General features: G+C 38.0%; 1 protein-coding gene across 1 annotated transcript in view; it reads right to left on the reverse strand.

Annotated features, from left to right (window-relative positions):
• The window catches only part of TTC6 (tetratricopeptide repeat domain 6), a 175,590-nt gene that overhangs the window by 115,328 nt on the left and 41,381 nt on the right, over nucleotides 1–18,881 (reverse strand). The window contains exons 2-3 of the mRNA XM_043490117.1: nucleotides 9,146–9,238; nucleotides 5,681–5,890 (exon numbers count right to left, since the gene is read on the reverse strand). Of these exons, the coding sequence (XP_043346052.1) occupies nucleotides 5,681–5,890; nucleotides 9,146–9,238 (303 nt within the window). The remainder of the gene's footprint in view (nucleotides 1–5,680; nucleotides 5,891–9,145; nucleotides 9,239–18,881) is intronic.

Raw genomic sequence — 18,881 nt, forward strand, 5'->3', positions numbered from 1 at the left:
ATGACTGGTGCTTGTAAGCACTAGCCAAAATGAACTTTAATGCTTTATAGAACTATTTTGAGCAATATTTACCAATGTATACTTCTTATAGTTATACTGTTTTCTGTTTCTACTGCTTGGGAAAAGTCAAATGCATTTCTGTCTCTTAAATAATTCGCTTTTAATCATTATAGATATTAGGAATGTTGTTTCCCTAGATTCCTCAGGAAATTCGCAGAATTCATGGCAGTAGTTCATTTAAAGATATTTTTCTCTGTGGGTTGCTCTGTACTTTCTGGAGACTAGATTTCAGGAAGAAAGCAGGGAGGTTTTCCTTGAGGAAAGCAGAGAATGACTGAGTAAGTAGGAGGAGGCCAGGTAACAGGAGGTCCTTATAAATTAGGTAGAGGATTTGGGTTCGCTGCAGTCATAAGGAGAGAGCTATTGCAATGTCTTGGGTAAATTCAGAGTACAGGGTATTCCAACTCACCACCAAGTTCATGTTTGTATTTCCTCTATAGTGTCTCCACCAAAGGCCATCCATCCTGACTTGAAAATGGGGAGGGAAATGATGATGAATAGGGAAAACTCAGAGGATGGGGTATTCTATCTCACATCAAGTTCATGTCTGAATTTAATCTACAGTGTCGCCACCAAACGCCATCCATCCTGGTTCGAACATGATTGGCAACAGAGGATTAGGAAATTCTTGAAATTCTTTGAAATTCTTCCAGGTGTTAGAATTTTTGTTTTGTTTTTTTAGAATTTTTGTTTATTATTATTATTGAGCCCACAACTTTCATCTACCAGTCTCAATTCAATCCTCGGGATCATACAGGCACAATCTGGCTCTCTTCCACGTGACAGACAAATATTTGAACACAGTGGACTCCCCTGGGCCTGCTTTCCCGCCTCCCACCCCCTCACCACCACCACCACCACCCCGCCGCGATAAGCATCCCCAGTCCCTCCAACTCTACCTCACATGACATTTTTTTTGAAATACTCTTCTTTGTCATCCTGAGTACTTTCTTTCCAAATGATCTCCAATGTGTCAGTATCTCTCCTGGGGTTGGACTCCCAGGTCCGAACACAGCATTAGAGGTGTGATGTGATCAGATCTGAGGGCTTTCCAGGCGGCGCTAGTGGTAAAGAACCCACCTGCCGATGCAGGAGACGTAAGAGACGTGGGTTCAATTTCCGGTTGGAAAGGTTCCCCGGAGGAGGGCATGGCAAGCCACTCCGGAGAATCCCTGGAGAATCCCATGGACAGAGGAGCCTGGAGGGCTGCAGTCCATAGCGTCGCAGAAAGTGAGACATGGCTGAAGTGACTTAGTACAGCACGTGCACGCGCTCAGATCCACCAGGAGGAAGATGATCTTTTAGGGTAATTGTCAATCAATGCGAATTATGACTGCACATATCTTCCTACCACAAAACTGAATCGTAACTTAAAACCCTGAAACCTTTTCACATTCACTCTAAGTCATGCCGTCCCATAGCTACACACTTAGTTTGTGGAGTCAAGGAAAGAATCACACATACATTTATCCCAATTAAATTGCATCTGAGCAAGCAAATATTACCAGTCCCATTTTGGACATTATCTGCAAATCTAATCAGTAAATCTTCCATATTCTCATGCAAATTATTTAAAAAATATGCTGAATTACACACAACCCTATGACAGTCCTCTAGGGACTTCCATGACTAATTGTGCATCCTTTGCATAACTACTCAGAAGTCCACCTGGCAGTTCACCAAGTTCTAGTCTTGTCTACAAAACTGTCATCGGGAGGCTAAATGGACTGTTGAAATCCAAAGGATAGTAACAATAACTAACGTTTATTGAGCTTTCTGATGTGCTGGGCTCTTCCCCATGATACTCTTGCGTTGACCCCCAGGCATGACACTTTTCTTGTGCTCAGTCTAGTAATTCTCAAAAAATAATAGTAATAATAATAAGGTTGTTCTTCCATGGCTTGCCTTTAGGGAACCCATGCTGGCTCCTTTTCATAAGGGTTCAAACACAATTCTTTTAATGATTCATTTAATCATTTCAGATCTTTATCCAAGACCAGTGCATACACTGCAGAAATCATAATTCTTATCCTTAAAACAAAAAAACCTCAGGATTTGCAGTTGCCTGTTTCCAGGTTCCTAGCACCTCTCCCACGACAGCAGCTCCTCAAAGCTGCTGCTGACAGAGGCACAGCAGGCTTAAACCCATCTCTCTCAGCCAACAGGATCAGATATCCAAGTTAACTCTTAAAATCTTTCTATCACTCTTGGGCTTCAGGTTTCTTTTATCAATTCTTCCTTTCTTCTTTCTAAACTAAGGATCATTCTCCTTGTCAGATTTAAGAGAAGCAAAGTACAATTTTATCAGCTTCCCTTTCTCTTTGACATAGCTCTGTTTATTTAAAACCTCAACCTTTTCCCAAAAATAAATTAAGACTGCTCTGTCATCTGTTGTCATCACTCTATTCATCCATAATGACAAGGTTATCCTTCCTTTTTTCTCTCTTTGCTCCAAAACTAACACCAAAAAAAAAAAAAAATACTTTCTTATTCTTTGCATTATTCACAGGCCTCAACCCATTTTGGATCTTAGCCCTCCTGATATAATTGTTATAGCCACATGCCACTTTTATGTTTATCTATGGATATGTATTTCTTCTTTCATTTTCTGTGTATTTTTTAAACTCTGAATGCAACAGACCACTCAAAATTGTTTTGTAAAAATTGGGGAGAATTTGGGGTATGCCACATCTCTGAAACTTCCTTCTATTTAGAATTCTGAGATACATGTTAGCTATATATATATATATATATATAATTTTTTTTTTTTACAAACTTTTGATCTTTTCCTTCCTAAAATGTTCAACGATCCTCTCACAGGTTCTTCTGTCTGTCATTTCTTCAGAGTCACTATTATCTAATTTCTTTTTGTTGGTCATGGCTCAGATCAGAGTCCTCAATCTTTACTACACTAACAAGCTTCTAAGGGCAGAAATGGTCAGTAAAGTAAGAACTGATTAAATTCTCTCCTTTTTTTTTTTTTTTTTGGCTGAATGAGACCATCTGGCGTGTAGTTGAGCAGTGCAAATCCCGCATTGTTTCTTAACCACAGCTCCAGGCTACTTCTCTGAGCAATGCAGAAGAGGTTTCCTTGTGTCCACAGTCTGGCCTGGCTGGCTGAAATACACTGTTCCTCATTCCTGTGCCAGAGATGCTGGAGACTAACTTTACGGCCTCAGATGTCCAAACGGTAAAGTTCATGGAGACTAACTGATCTTGAGATGTTATCACAAATAAAAGGAATACAAGGTGAAGATTCGGTGGGATGAGTCAGAAAACTTCCAGCTCGCTTTTCTCTGGCTACTTTCTGATGTGTCCCACAACAATAAACCATCAAAGTCTTATCAGACATTCTCTTCTCCTCCTTTTGAAACACTTCTGGTTTCAGGTTAGAACCCTCTGAACCTGTTCTCTGAGTCTGTCTCGTCAAACCTTTCCTCCCAGTTAAGTGAGGAGCACTCTGGCCACAGTCACGTTCACCACTATGAGTCTGCGTTCTCGTACTTCACCAGGCACCTGGTAACTGCTGTTATGAATGGGCAGCACTGCAAAGAGGCAAAGAGGGAAGGTTCCAGAATCAGCCACCTCAACTCAAGTCTCACCTCTACAACTTATTAGCCATATGGTTGTACCTGGGAAAGCTATTTCTCTTCTCCACGACTCAGTTTTTTCAACTCTAAAAGGAAAGTCGTGTAGTAGGGTTGTTGTTAGGAGAAAAAAGATAACGTGTAAAACACTTAGCAAAGTGGCCAGAACATGGAAAACAACAAGCTCTAGTTACCTTAGGAAATGAGTGTTTTTACCAAAAATAAATAATTTTGCACACTTTTTCAAGACATTTAATAGCAGCCACAGGAAATCAAAAGAATGAACATTATGGGACTTTTCTCAATGCAAGATTTAAATTCCCCACTGGTCATGGTGGTGAAATCATTGTCCAAAAAATCCATTTCATTCTTTGACACACTTATTAATTAACCATTTGCCCCTCATGCCACATTTTATTTCCAAAGTCCCAAATTTTCAGGTGGGAGAATGGGTAAAAAACATCACCTGTGACCACCAGCCGAATGGTTTTTCGGCAAGACATCATCATTTTCAAAGATGCCTATTAAGTTCTCCACACCTAGGTTCTCCACACCTAGAAGGTATCAGCCTGACACAGGGTAGTTATCATTGAGAGGGCTCACTCAGCCTTGGCAGGCTTCACTTCATACATCCAGTTTGAGCTTAGAAAGACAGCAGGATGTATGATAAAGTCAGTCACCAATCACAGCAGTAAGTCCCTTTCCCCTGCAGCAGGGGCAGATTTTCTCTGGTCACCTATTACTTGTGGATTTTCCTTATTATCTATTATTGTGGGAAGATCCGTATGCTAATATCATGCCAGATGACCCTAAGAAAATAGGACTTGAGAAATGAATAAAAGCCAAAAGGCAATGGTACTAATCCAGAGAGAAGGTCAACTGGAAAAAGAGAAGAAAATGGTTATAGGCAATTATGTTTAGGAGGAATCTAGGCCTTGGAGACTGATTATTTTATGAAAGGCAAGAAGACAGTAAGGTCACAGAAAAATCTAAGGTTTCAGAGTTGGGTGTTTGGGGCAAAAGTTAAAGAACTGGCAATGGCCAGTGACTCGGGTGATGCACAGTAGCAGGATCATAGTCGTTGGTGGGGAGAGAGGAACCCAGAAGCAGAGGAACTGACTAGAAGGAGTGTTTATCCAAGAATGGGTATCCATCTGAATCAGAGAAGACTGCAGGAGATAAGATCAAGATAATATGCTGCAATTCATGAAGAAGTGGCTTTTTAAAAAAATCCTAATGATAATATATCTATTCTTAAATGTGCTAAGTTACTTCAGTCATGTCCGACTCTTTGAAACCCCGTAGACTATATAGCCTGCCAGGCTCCTCTGTCTATGAGATTCTCCATGCAAGAATCCTGGAATGGGTTGCCACCTCCTTCTCCAGGGGGTCTTCCTGACCCAGGGATAGAACCCACGTCTTTCATGTCTCCTGCACTGGCAGGCAGGTTCTTCCCCATAAGCACCACCTGGGAAGTCCAAGGCTTATTACTAATTATCTATTCTTAAATAAACTCAAATTCCTAAATAAGTCATTTATTTAAATCAAAAAATGACTCAAGGAAACACACCAAGCAAATAATAAGGCAATAAACAAATGTGGTAAAATAATGAAAATTATGCATAAATAAAATAGAATAAAATTATAAATAAAATAAAATTCTCACAGTAGGAAAAGACACAGGGAGTAGGAGAAACCCAAATGGAGCAAAGATTACAAAATTCACCCAGTCCTGATCCCCGGGCTATAGTTCTTGACTCTGTCAAGATGGTAACAAGACAACATTTGGTCAGTTTATGAAAGCCCCAAGGTTCCTTTGTTCCTTAAAAATCTTTCTTCTCTCCCCAGAGCTGCAATTAGGTTTGAGACTAAAAGTTTGCAAAAAAACAGAAGTCCTTTTTTCCCAGATGAGCAACTTCACATGAAAGGCCGTTTTTCAGGATGAACCCTCTCACAAACCTTGGCCCAAGCTGAGCCATATCTTCACACGTTCTCAACTCTCACAACCGTTTCCAGCCTAAGTAGTGCTTTACCTTTAAAGGTATCCGCTTGGTCATTTTTGAATCACCTATGGGCTGTGAGCCTTCCAAAGGTTTACTTGATTCACTTGCTGACTGAACTTCCGAAGCTTCCTGAGGTTTAAATAATGAGCTTTCTGCATCTGAGGTTCCCCATTCCAATACATCCTCTTGTTCAATCTGCAAAGTACTTGATAAAGTTTCAGGAAGCCTCTCAAGCACATTCTGTTGGGAAACATAAATGCACAAACGTGCCCTTTTTATTGGTCCTTCCAAAGTTTTAAGTTATGCACTGTTTTCTCCCTGACAACAAACTGATTATGAAAAATGCATGATTGAAATTAAGCAGAAATAATAAACTTCCTCCGAAAGACTGAGAAAGAGAAACTCACACTGGACTTAAGAAAAACGTGAAGCTTGGCAAATTATTTTCCTTGGCCCTTGTCTCAAAACATATTGCTACCCCACATGTATGATGCAACAACTCTAAGAAAATAACAAGACTCTAATTTTACCCTGATTCTTCCCCATACTCACACAGAATCAAGGCCACTGAAATATCCAACCTCTCCCCAATCTGAGGTTCTTTCATCCTAAACAATGAGATTCTTGCTAGCCAAATGCTCTTGTAGAAGCATGACTTCAGTCTCTCAGAGAAGGGCTGACCCAGAGCCCCAAGAAGACTACCCAGACACCCCAGCTCCATGCCAAGCCCTAATGAAAAATTCTTAACAAAATATCATTCCTACACCTGTTTTGTGTTTCTTAAAAACATCTCATTTACTTAATATCTATCTCACTGAGCCTCAAATAAAGTACCTCTATAGACATATTTTGGGTATTATCCAATTTTAAACCAAGATTATTGGGGATTATGAGCACTGCCTCAAATTAACAGATGATAAAACCAGTCTGATTTACACAGAATCTGAATTTTATAGAATGACTTGAAAACGCAACTGTATCTCTTTTCTTTCTGGCATACTCAATTGATGATAAGTAAGTTCAATTCAGCTCAGTCGCTCAGTCGTGTCTGACTCTTTGTGGCCCCATGGACTGCAGTATACCAGGCGCCCCTGTCCACCACCAACTCCTGGAGTCTGCTCAAACTCATGACCATTGAGTCAGTGATGTCATCCAACCATTTCATCCTCTGTCATCCAAATAAGGGGTAAAGATGGTGAACAGTACCAAATACTCTTTAAGTTTCTTTATTATGCAAGAAAGGATAGCTAAACAAAGAAATGTACTTTTGTGAAACGTAACTTTAATCTGGAGCTCATGTTTTTACAAAGCTATTCAGTGGTACTGGAGAAAGAGTAAGAGCTTTGTATCTATATAGGACTTAATTCAAATCCTGGATCTATTAACAGATGTGTAATCTCGGTCAAATTATTTAACCCTTTTTAACATCATCTTCCTCACTGGTGAAAAGGGTTAAAAAAGTCCTTCCATAAAATGGCAGGATAGATACACAAAGGAAATATGTCTTATGGGCTTATACCGTCTACCTTGGACAAACTCACTCATTTTATGTTCCATAACTTTTGGAACTGTTCATCACTCCCTTTCTTTTTACTCTTTCTGCTCCTGGCTTCCTCAGCATACATTCCCAGGATCGGGCTGGGGAGATTGAACATATGAAGGTGCCACCCTCCGAAATAGAAAATGGAGAAGAAAAGCTTGAGAGGGCAATGGTCATCCCCCAACTGCAAGTGACCGGCTCAGGACTCTGCCTCACCTACCCACAAAGCCATTACTGATCTTATCACTACCCTGTGACCTGCTCTATTGTAGCACGTATCATCCTATAGTATATCCATCTAAGTAACCATCATAACTGTCAACACATAACTGCATTAGCTCCTAAAATTTTAATCTTCACCTCAACTCCATGAAGTAGGAACTGTCCGCAACCCCATTTTGTGGATGAAGAAACAGTCATAACGAAGTTAAGTAACCTGCCCAAGGCCAGATTAAGAGTAAGTCTAAGGGATAGGTAGAATGAATAGATAGAGTTCTGTTCTCTGACACAGAGTAGGAACCCCAAAAATGTGTTAGGAATTAAAGGTACCATAGAGGAACTTTTTTTTTTTTTACCATGGCTAGGTATCAACTTAAAAGATAAAGAAGTGATAAACTTAATAAAAGCTAAAGAAAAGATAAACTTAAAAGATCTAAACAAGTGGTAAGCTTCCTCTGAAAAACCGAGTGGCCAGGAGAGGTCCAGAGATTGCTTATAAATGTCAAAGCTGACAGTATGGTTCCTACAGAATTACAAAACAGTTGATACTTTTGTTTAAACCTTTATTTTAACAATCAAGATGATGTATAAGCTAGATATCTGAAACTAGCCTTTTTCACAGCTTCCTTCAAAATGGAATAATCTTTTCTCTTACTTTATATGAATGTTCAGTGAATGGTATTATGTCAAGTTTATTCTATAAGTGAATATTTCTAATTTTCTGAACCTAAGTGATCTTGCAGTTCCACTTTACTATACCTGTTACAAGCTTACAGGTCTGATATCTACCTGTAAGTGGTGTCACCTAAAGGCAGCTACCCTAAATGTCAGTTTTAAGCCCATAGCATATGTGGTAAGGCTTCAGAATTGATTTCTCCACATACTAGTGCCACACATGCTGGGTATTGAGACACGTGATGAGACTACAAAGGGGAAAAATGAATGATCTCAACCCAGAAGCATCTCAAACTCTAGTAGTCAACCTCTTGCAGTAACTCTAAAGTTATAAGATCCATGATTTTTGTGAAAAGAGTCCGTATATTTTTTAAACATGATATATTATCCTAAAAATAATTGTGATCTGAATTTTTATGTATGCAGAATCATATTTTCAGGAACTAAAGGAGCTTGTTATCTAATGACATCATTTTATGAATCCTTTGTAAAAGACTGATCATCATGCCATTGTTTATTTTATGTAAATGTGGGTTTCTACACACAGGGAGACATTTCCCATTCACAGGGAATATGTTCCAGATTCCTTTGAATCCCATAAGTATTTTGCCAATGATGGATGAAAAGAAAGTTCTATTTCTGAAACAAATTTCTGTCACCAAGTGTCCATATTTCTCTAGAAAATGCTCCCCTTGTCAATGTTTTTCACAATTCTTCTACCTAAATAAAGAATAAGGGGATGCTTTCTTAAAAACTAAAAACTGTTAATTTCTCCAGCTACTTTCTAGGTATAAATGTGTTCAGAGCAGAAGAGCTGTTAAAAATCTTTTCTTTCTGAAGAGTTTTGAGCCTTAGCAGAGAACATCTATGATGGGCAAAAATGGTGAGTCAAAATAGCCGAGACTCTCCATATGGTATTAGGTTAGATGTGTTTATAGTTAAACACGCCTCTAAAATAAATCAGAGGAAAATTTTTTTAACTCTCTAGATAAAACATTAAAGCAACAGAAGCAGGCTATTACTTTAAAATAGATGAGGAGGATTTTTATTAGACACGTTACCGTTTGAGTTTCCTTCATACTTATCTGTGAGCCTTGCTCTGCTTGCATTTGAGGTGCTTTCTGCCAGTACATTTTTCCCATCAAAGAAATATCCTTGAAGGAGGAAAAGAAAACAATTAAAATAATGTCGATTTTTAAATTTTATTTATTTTTTAATTGAAGGATAATTGCTTTACAGAATTTTGTTGTTTTCTATCAAACCTCAACATGAATCAACCATAGGTATACCTATAGCCCCTCCCTTCTGAACCTCCCTCCCATCTCCCTCCCCATCTCACCCACCCCTCCACGTTGATACAGAGCCCTTGTTTGAGTTTCCTGAGACATACAGCAAATTCCCCTTGGCCATCTATTTTATATATGGTAACAGAAGTTAATAATGTCAGTTTTAAAGATCACTGAGGCATATTATTCAATGCAATAAAATGCTAGTCAGTATAATGCAGCAAGTGAGAAGACAGAACCAAAGACACAGTAAAAATATTTTATCTATCATTTCAATTTGAGACTTTTTAAATTACTGACCCCTATAGATATATCATCAGGCTTAATAAAACAATCAGGTAATATTAAATCAGATACTATAAATCACTGCTCTTAAATGGCTGCACAAGAAATTTAAAATCAAAAGTAAAATTTAACCTAACCAAGAACAAGAAGGAATATAAATATACTTTAAATGTCAATGGGTAGAACTGCTAGTGTCATTTTCATCACTAATGCTAACTGCTATGATATACCCTCAACTCAGCTGAAGTGGTAAGAAGACAGCACAACACAATGTCTAACAATGAACAGAAACCAAGAGACCCAGCTTCTGCACAAACTGTAAAGTCACACACCAGACAACAGCAGGCAAGTCATCTTATTTCCTTTTCCCTCAGTTTTATCATCCTTAAAATGGACATTCGTGACTTTTTAATGCCCTTTCTCCTCTGGACTTTTAGTAATGTCAGTAGCAAAATATGAACTGTCTTTGTACTTTAAAATGCTGCTTTTCTACCTTCCCTTTGCTTTGTTAGAAAGATGCAACTGAGGTTACTGGCTTATACTTCTTCCCTCTTGTCATAAATAACTATAAAACTGGACAAAATAAAAGGGCAACTCTTTTAGGGTTGGACAGCAGGCAATGCAAGACTATAATGGCTAAGAGAATGGAAACAAAAAAACGTTATGAGCTAAATCACCCCACATTTCTGCCTCACACAATTTTCAGACCACAACACAAGGAGAGAGAAATCACACAGATCCCAGGAACCTCACTGAGTTGCAGAGACAGAAGTTAGAAAAGGAAGACAAAGAGGGTAGAATTTGTAGGACACAGTATGGGGAGGAGGGAGCTGCACAGATAAACAGCTCCAGAAATCTGCAATAGAATCCTTGAGTCTTTGGCTGAATATCAATCTGCTCAGTAAAATGGTGAAACCTATGAGGCCAAACAAAGAAAAATTGCCAGGGGGAAGAAAAGCAATCACCAAAAAGATGAAGTCATAATTCCCAGACTTCACACGTGCTCGCTCAGTCGTGTCCAACTATTTGCAACTCCATGGACGAGCCTGCCAGGTTCCTCTGCCCATGGGATTTTACAGGCAAGAATACTGGAGTGGGTTGCCATTTCCTTCTCCAGGGGATCGCCCCAAGTCAGGGATCAAACCCAGGTCTCCCACACTGCAGGTAGACTCTTTACTGTCTGAGTCACCAGGGAAAGATATCGCTAAGCTGTGTCTGACTCTTGCGATCCCATGAACTGTAGCCTACCAGGCTCCTTTGTCCATGGGATTCTTCAGGCAAGAATACTGGAGTGGGTTGCCTCCATACAATACTAGGAATCATCAGATCTCCCATTAGATATTCTGAATATATGGTACATTCATTACAAACCTCAGATGGATCATATATTAGCCCTAGAGTAAAAACTTCTTTGGACATTAAAAAAATCTTAAAATAAATACTTTAAAAGATCAAGCTGATCTTCAAGTAGCTAAAGTGTCTAACAGAACAAACTCCAGATCTTTTTAAAGGAAAAACAACAAAATCCAGTACTTGACAATGGAAAATTCACAATGTTTGACACCTAATCAAAAGTTACTACTTATATGAAGAAGCATGAGTGTGCAACACATAACCAGAAGAAAAATCAACAGAAAAAGACCCAGAAATGACAGAGACATTGAAATTAAGAGGTAAGAATCTTGAAACTTCTAATATAAATACTATAAATTTTCAAAGATGTAAATACTAAAGACAGAATCAAATGGAATGACTAGATAAAATGTCCACTACCTGAGACAAATTTTCATTGAGTGGCATGAAAATCAGAGAAAATGTTGCAGAAGAAAAGATCAGTTAACCTGAAGACACAGCAAAAGAAGACACACAAAATAAATCACAGAGAGAAATAAAAACCAAAACAAAATTAACAAAACACTCACACTAACATATATTTAATTAGAGTCACAGAAAGCAGAGTGTGAAGAGAGCAGAAAATATTTGTACAAAAAATAGCCAGATTTTTTCTAAATTTGATGATCACCATAAGCCCCCAGTACAAAAAGTTCCATCAACTGTAAGCAAAAATGTACAACAAACACATTATCATCAAAATGAAAAAAAAAGTAATAAAGGAAAAAACCTAGAAGCATCCAGAGATACATTAATTACAAAGACACAAAGAATTATGGCAACTAATTCCTAGCAGGCTCAGTGGTAAAGAATCCGCCTGCCAATGCAGGAGATGCAAGAGACACGGATTCGATCCCTGAATCAGGTAGATTCCCTAGAGGTGGGTATGGCAACCCACTCCAGTGTTCTTGCCTGGAAATTCCATGAAAAAAGGAGCCTGGTGGGCTACAGTCCATGGGGTTGCAAAGAATCAAACACAACTGAGCATACAGGCAGACAGACAGACAGAATTACCACAAAGTAACACTGCAGGCATCTTGTCAGGACAATACAAGACAGAAGACAATGAAGCAACATAATTAGAGTACTGGTACTGAAAGAAAACAACTGTCCACACAGAATTCCATATCCAGCAAAAATATCTTTTAAAACTGAAGGTGAAATACTTTTGTAGCAATCGAAAGGTGAAAATTTTGATTGCCATCAAAGCTGCATTACAAGAAATGTTAAAGGAAATTCTTCAAGCAGAAGGAGCAAAACTTGAATGCATACAGTGAAAATAAATGATAAAATGATTTTAAAAGTGGGTAAATAAAAAATATACTTTCCCATTTTGAAGTTTTTAAAATATAATAGACTATTTAAAAATGATACATTTTGAGATTTATAACATATATAGAAGTGAGGTATGCACTAATGAGATAACAATAATAGGAGAAGGGAAAAGGAAGTATACATCTCTATATTTCTTATACCATACACTATTTAATGGAATAAGTTAGATATACTTATTGTAAATCCCATGCTGCTGCTGCTGCTAAGTCACTTCACTGGTATCTGACTCTGCGCAGCCCCATAGATGGCAGCCAACCAGGCTCCTCCATCCCTGGGATTCTCCAGGCAAGAATACTGGAGTGGATTGCCATTTCCTTCTCGAATGCATGCATGCATGCTAAGTCGCTTCATCGTGTCTAACTCTGTGTGACCCCATGGACAGCAGCCCACCAGGCTCCTCCATCCACAGGACTCTCCAGGCAAGAACACTGGAGTGGGTTGCCATTTCCTGCTCCAGTAAATCACATAGCATCCACTAAAACAATAAAACAAAAAGGTAAGTAAGCCAACAGTATGAAATAGCATGAAAGGCCTTATAAAAAAAAAAAGTAGGCAGGTAAAGCAGAAAAGGGGGACAAACAACAAATGCAAAAAATAGAAACCAAATACCAAGATATAAATATCTTTATAATTTATATATATAAAGTTTTTAAAACATATAATTTATATGTATATAATGTATATAAGATATAAATATCAATAATGACTGTTTGGTGGCTCAATGCTAAAGAATCCGCCTGCAGTGCAGGAAACATAGGTTCGATCCCTGGATCAGGAAGGTTCGCTGGATAAGGAAATGGCAACCCACTCCAGCATTCTTGCCTGAAGAATCCATGGACACAGTAGACTTAGCGACTAACACTTTCACTTTCACTTCAATAATTGCATGTAAATGCTGCTAAATATTCCAATTAAAAGACAAAGACTGTCACATTGCAGAAAAAACAAGATCCTAATATATGCTTGTTATGGGAAACCTACTTTACGTATAAAGACACAGATAGGCTAAAGGCAAAAGGATGAAGGAAAATAAAACATGAAAATACTAAGATAAAACAAAACCGATTACATTAACATCAGACAAGGCAGACTTCAAAACGAGAAGTATTAGAAAGAAAAATAGGACCACTGCATCACAATAAAAGAGAATCAAATCCCTCAGAAAACATAATAGTATGCACTGATGACAAAGTTTCAAAGGGCATAAAACAAAAACTAAAAGAACGAAAAACAGAAATTAAAAAAACACACTATTCCAGTTAGAAATTTCAAACAAAGACTATGTGGCTCCAAAGACTACATTTTTTTTTTAATTTAATAACTAAACAGTTAATTTGAAATATGAACAACTACAAAAAATTCTTCACAACCTTTTAAGGTTATAAAGACATCATTAAAATATAAAAACATGACAACAACAAACATCAAATTCAGGATACCAAATTCACATCTGAGGTGGAAGAGAATTACTGGAAAGAGATACAAAACAGGGTGCTACTTTACTTGCAATTTTCTATTTATTTAAACAATCTGAAGTAAATGTGGTAAAAATAAATAAATTTTGAAAAATCTGAGTGTTGAGTATTTATTCTACAATTAAAATATTTCATGATTAAAAAAAGAAATCTCTCAACATATTTAATGTAGGTAGCATAAAAATGTCAAAGATGGATAAAAACATATTAAAGAAACCCATAGCTTGCATCACTTGTAAACATAAATGCAAAAATCCCAATTAAAATATTTGCAAATCAAACTAGTCAGCATATTTAGAAACAAGGCATCTTGGCAAAGGATATCTGTACATCAATATTCATAGTAACACTATTCACAATCACCAAAAAGTAGAAATAAGCTGACTGTCTATAAATAGAATGGAATATTATTCAGCCAAAAAAAGAGAAGCAACATACTAACATATGTCACAACATAAAATGAACCTCAAAATTATTATGCTAATGGAAAGACACCAGACACAAAAGGACACATATTTCATGATTCCATTTATATAAAACGCCCAGAAGAGGTAAATCCATTGAGACAGAAAACCAACTTGTGGCTGCCAGGTGCTGGAGGGAGGGCCATTGATGGGGATGACTGCTTAATGTATGTGGTACATAGCCTTCGGGGAGAATGAAATCATTTTGGAACCAGATGTGGATGATGGTTACTCAACATCGTAAATGTACTAGATGCCACTGAACTGTACACTTCACGATGGTTTATTTTATGTGAATTTCACCTCAACGTTTAAAAAAAAAGGGATTGGGTTTGAAGAGCACTTGAAAATATTCCCTGCTTCTTTGACACTTCCTAATATAGCAATAAAATTTATACCTGAGAGTTCTAAGACATTGTCCAACGACAATAAGACATTGTCCGTATTGTAGTAAATTCATAGAAATAAAAATCACATTTGACATTTTTAAAGACATGTAATATAAAAATAAGGATTTATTAATATCAATTTTATTAGTGTTAGATCTAAATTTCAGTGACATAAACTGATGTGGAGGTAACAGAAAAGAGTTACTATCATGGTAGTCTCAAGTGACAATCCCTTGGAAGGCACTGTGATGAGCTGGTTGAGCACACATGCTCTGAAGTCAAAAGTTACTTCAAGTCTTAACTCAAACACCTTAAGGCAGACTTGAATGAGTTATTTAATCTCTCCAGGCCTTGGTTTTGTAAAATGGAGATAATAATAGTGCATATCTCTTATGTTTATCCTTAGGAATAAATGAAATAATACATGAAAACAAAAAAATATCATATATGTAATAATACCTATTACTGTTAACATTGAAATAAACAAAATAAATTCCAGATATGAAATAAACATAAAATTATAAGAAATAATTTAACTGAATGACTGAGCATTGAAGAGGACGTGACTATGTGGCTAGAAACCCTGAAAGAATCTATTGCAAAAGTACTAGAAATAATATTATTTAGACATAAAATCAATTCACAAAAACAAATTTAAAAAATGAGAAAAGGAAAAAAACCACAAAAAGCAACAAAAATATAAGCTACCAAAACAGTGCCTTAACAAATGTGAGGAAAACTAAAAAACTGAGATATAAAAATTGCCGTGAATCAGAAATTTTGAATGTAGGACTAAAAAGAAAACCAAAGATAATCTTTTAAAGAAATATGATTAGTGTTTTGCCTAAGTGTTTATTTGTTGCTCAGTCGCATCCAACTCTTGGTGACCCCATGGACTGTACCCCGCCAGGCTCCTCTGTCCATGGTATTTTTCAAGCAAGAATACTGGAGTGGGTTGCCTTTTCCTTCTTCAGGGGATCTTCCCCACCCAGGGATCGAACTTGGGCTTCCAGCATTGCAGGTGGATTCTTTACCAACTGAGCCATCAGGGAAGCCTCTTTTACCTAAGAGCAGTATTAATTCTATTTTGTCTCTCCGACTGAGTCAGAAAGTATAACAACTAGCATTGTTCTTCATTTTACACAAGGTCTGGCACAGTGTTGAACAAATGCTTTAAAGCTGTGAGCAGTCCAGTTTCACAATCCTAGATACATTTTTCATGTGTTTCTCAGAGCAGTTTCTACCTATGGTGTCAAACTTAGAACCCAAAACGTCAGCACTGGAGGGAACCTGAAAGATGAAGAAAGTCTGAAGGAAGCCCACAATTGTCAGACACTGAAATCAGAGTTTTGCGCCCCAAAGTGTGCTGGGTGGTATTCAAAACAAACAGCTGCTGCTGCTGCTGCTAAGTCGCTTCAGTCATGTCCGGCTCTGTGCGACCCCATAGACGGCAGCCCACCAGGCTGCCCCGTCCCTGGGATTCTCCAGGCAAGAACACTGGAGTGGGTTGCCGTTTCCTTCTCCAAAACAGACAGAGACTGTGGGCTTTTTCCCTAACCTGCTTCCAGCAGATGACCAGCAGCAGAAGCAGTAGTGTTCTGCTGGCCTTAAGTTAGGCAGGCCCAGCAGTTTTCCAGTCATCTTTAAAAAGTGATGGGAAGAGCAACGTCCCCCTAGCCTTCCTCATGCAATCCAGCTCTCCCCAAATGATGCCGGCTGCCAAGATAGAGGCTGAAAGTGCGTTTCTCCCACGTACCCATTTATGGTTTCATCGGCACTTATTCAAGGTGCACTGCCTTTAAATAACTTACTATGAAGTTCAAGTTTCAGAAAGAAGCAAAGAAAAGACATTTTTATGGCCCTAAGCAAATACTTGTCCACACAGGTTATTTTCTTGAGAAACTGCCTTGATTTGCATTGACTTTCTCTTGCTTCCCGCAGGCAAAACCCTGCTGGCATTGGCCTGCAGAATCCTGCTCACAGGCACAAGAATGTGCCAGAGCTGCTTTGCACTCGTTCTTAACCACATCTGACTTTTTTTTTTTTAAACTAAACAGTTTATGGGATTGTTCTGGATGGCTGACCCCTGTATTCAGTAAACTGTCACTTCTAAAAAATATGATTAAAAAAAAAAGAGAAGAACCTGAATGGCAGCCATATAAATATAAATATCAAAAACACCCATAGTACCAAATGCAAATCTTATTACAAACAGACTCTGATATCCCATGTCCAAGATGGTCCCTAATGGTTTCCATCTGCTGGTAATCATGCCCTTGAGTAGTCTTCCTCCTCAGTGAATATGGCAGATTTGTATCATTAATAAGCTACAGTGGAAATGACAGTATGTGGCCATGTCATAAAAGATACTACAAGTCCAACCTTATTCTCTCTTAGAATACTTGCTCTAGGGGAAGCCAGATGCCATGTCACGAGGACACTCAAGCAGTCCTACGGTGAGGTCCACAAGGTAAGGAATTGAGGTCTCCTGGCAACAGCCCGCACCAAACTGCCAGTCTTGTGACTGAGGCATCCTGGAACCAGATCCTTTAGTCCCCAACAATCAAGTCTTCAAATAGCAGCCCCCAACAAGGTCTTGGGGCTTCCCAAGTGGCACGAGTGGTAAAGAACCTGCCTGCCAACGCAGGAGACATAAGAGACGCAGGTTCAATCCCTGGGTCGGGAAGATCCCCTGGAGGAGGGTATGGCAACCCACTCCAGTATTCTTGCCTGGAGAATCCCATGGACAGAGAAGCCTGGCGGGTTACAGTCCACGGGGTCGCAAAGACTCTGACACGACTGAAGTGACTTAGCGCACGCACACACACACACACACACACACACACACACAGTGTAAGATCTTAACCACAATCCCATGACCTCCAGTCACAGTCATCTAGCTAAGCTGCTTCTGACCCACAGAAACTATGTGAAACAATACATATTCATTGTTTTAAACTGCTAAATTTTGAGGTGATTTGTTACAAAGAAATAACTTTAAAAGGCACTAAAGGTTAAATTCTAACTCTTCAGATATTTCATGGCAGTTTCTAGAGAACCCATGACTTCAAGAGCTCAAAGCAATTACCATTCTTTATTTAGGTAATAATATGTTTTCTTTCCTATTACCTATAATTACATAATTTTTCTTAGCTCTTTTAAAAGATATATATTGCTTAAGGAAGTCCAATAAAAAGTTAAGTATTTTGTGCTAGGTCTTTACAAAAAGTATGTGCATTAGCAATATATACTGGGTGATACTTAATACGCCTTTCTTTGTCCCACATGATTATCCTGTACATCACGAAATATTATCATCTGACATTTCATTACCTGTGTCAGCAACTTTAAAAGACACATGCTAAGCACCATTGCTATAGTATTTGAAAACTACAAAAAAAGAGTTTACTTGAAGCAGGATACACCAAGAACACGGTTCTTTGTCCTATTACTAGGCAAAGCCAAGGAATTGGAAATTCTGTAAGTCCCCTGAGAAACATAAATCTATAAGTAATACCCAAACTGTTTTAATTTTAGGCAATGTATATGTCTTCCTTAGTTCAGATGAAGAATGACTAATATCATCCATAAAGGAGAATCAATAATCCAACTTCTGTTATATATTCCCCATAGCAAATTCAAACTCCTCCAAACTTTTCTCACATGGATCTAGGAGTGGAAATGATTCAGCAGTGTCTGTAAGCATATTCTTAAGGCCTTCTAATATCACATAGGATTTAATAACATAAATTCTTCAATAATAAAATTCAGGTCTCCAAGAGTAAGCATATTTTTATTTACAACACTTGACAAATATGTATTTATAGTTAACTCTTAAGTCTGAGGAACTATGTGGAGTGATATAAGGGATAAAAAGACAAAATATAAATAATCTTGCCTCCAGGTCATTTAGCATTCATTTGATCCATCCTACTAAAAACAGAAAGACAAGTAAGACTTGATTCCAATCACTTAGGTATTCACAGCCTAGACAGACAAATGTATTGGTATGTACGTAAATAATAATAATATATGCCATAAGAGAAGTAGAAAGTAAATTTGTACCATGGAGTTAGGGCAAGGAAGGGACAGATTAAATATTTTTAGAATAGAAGGCAGTGTTTCCTTAAAATAGGCATGAGAGAAAGGTAGGATCTAAATGTGTCTGGGA

The sequence above is a fragment of the Cervus canadensis genome, chromosome 17, assembly GCF_019320065.1.
Source record: "Cervus canadensis isolate Bull #8, Minnesota chromosome 17, ASM1932006v1, whole genome shotgun sequence".
Taxonomy (NCBI): Eukaryota; Metazoa; Chordata; class Mammalia; order Artiodactyla; family Cervidae; genus Cervus; species Cervus canadensis.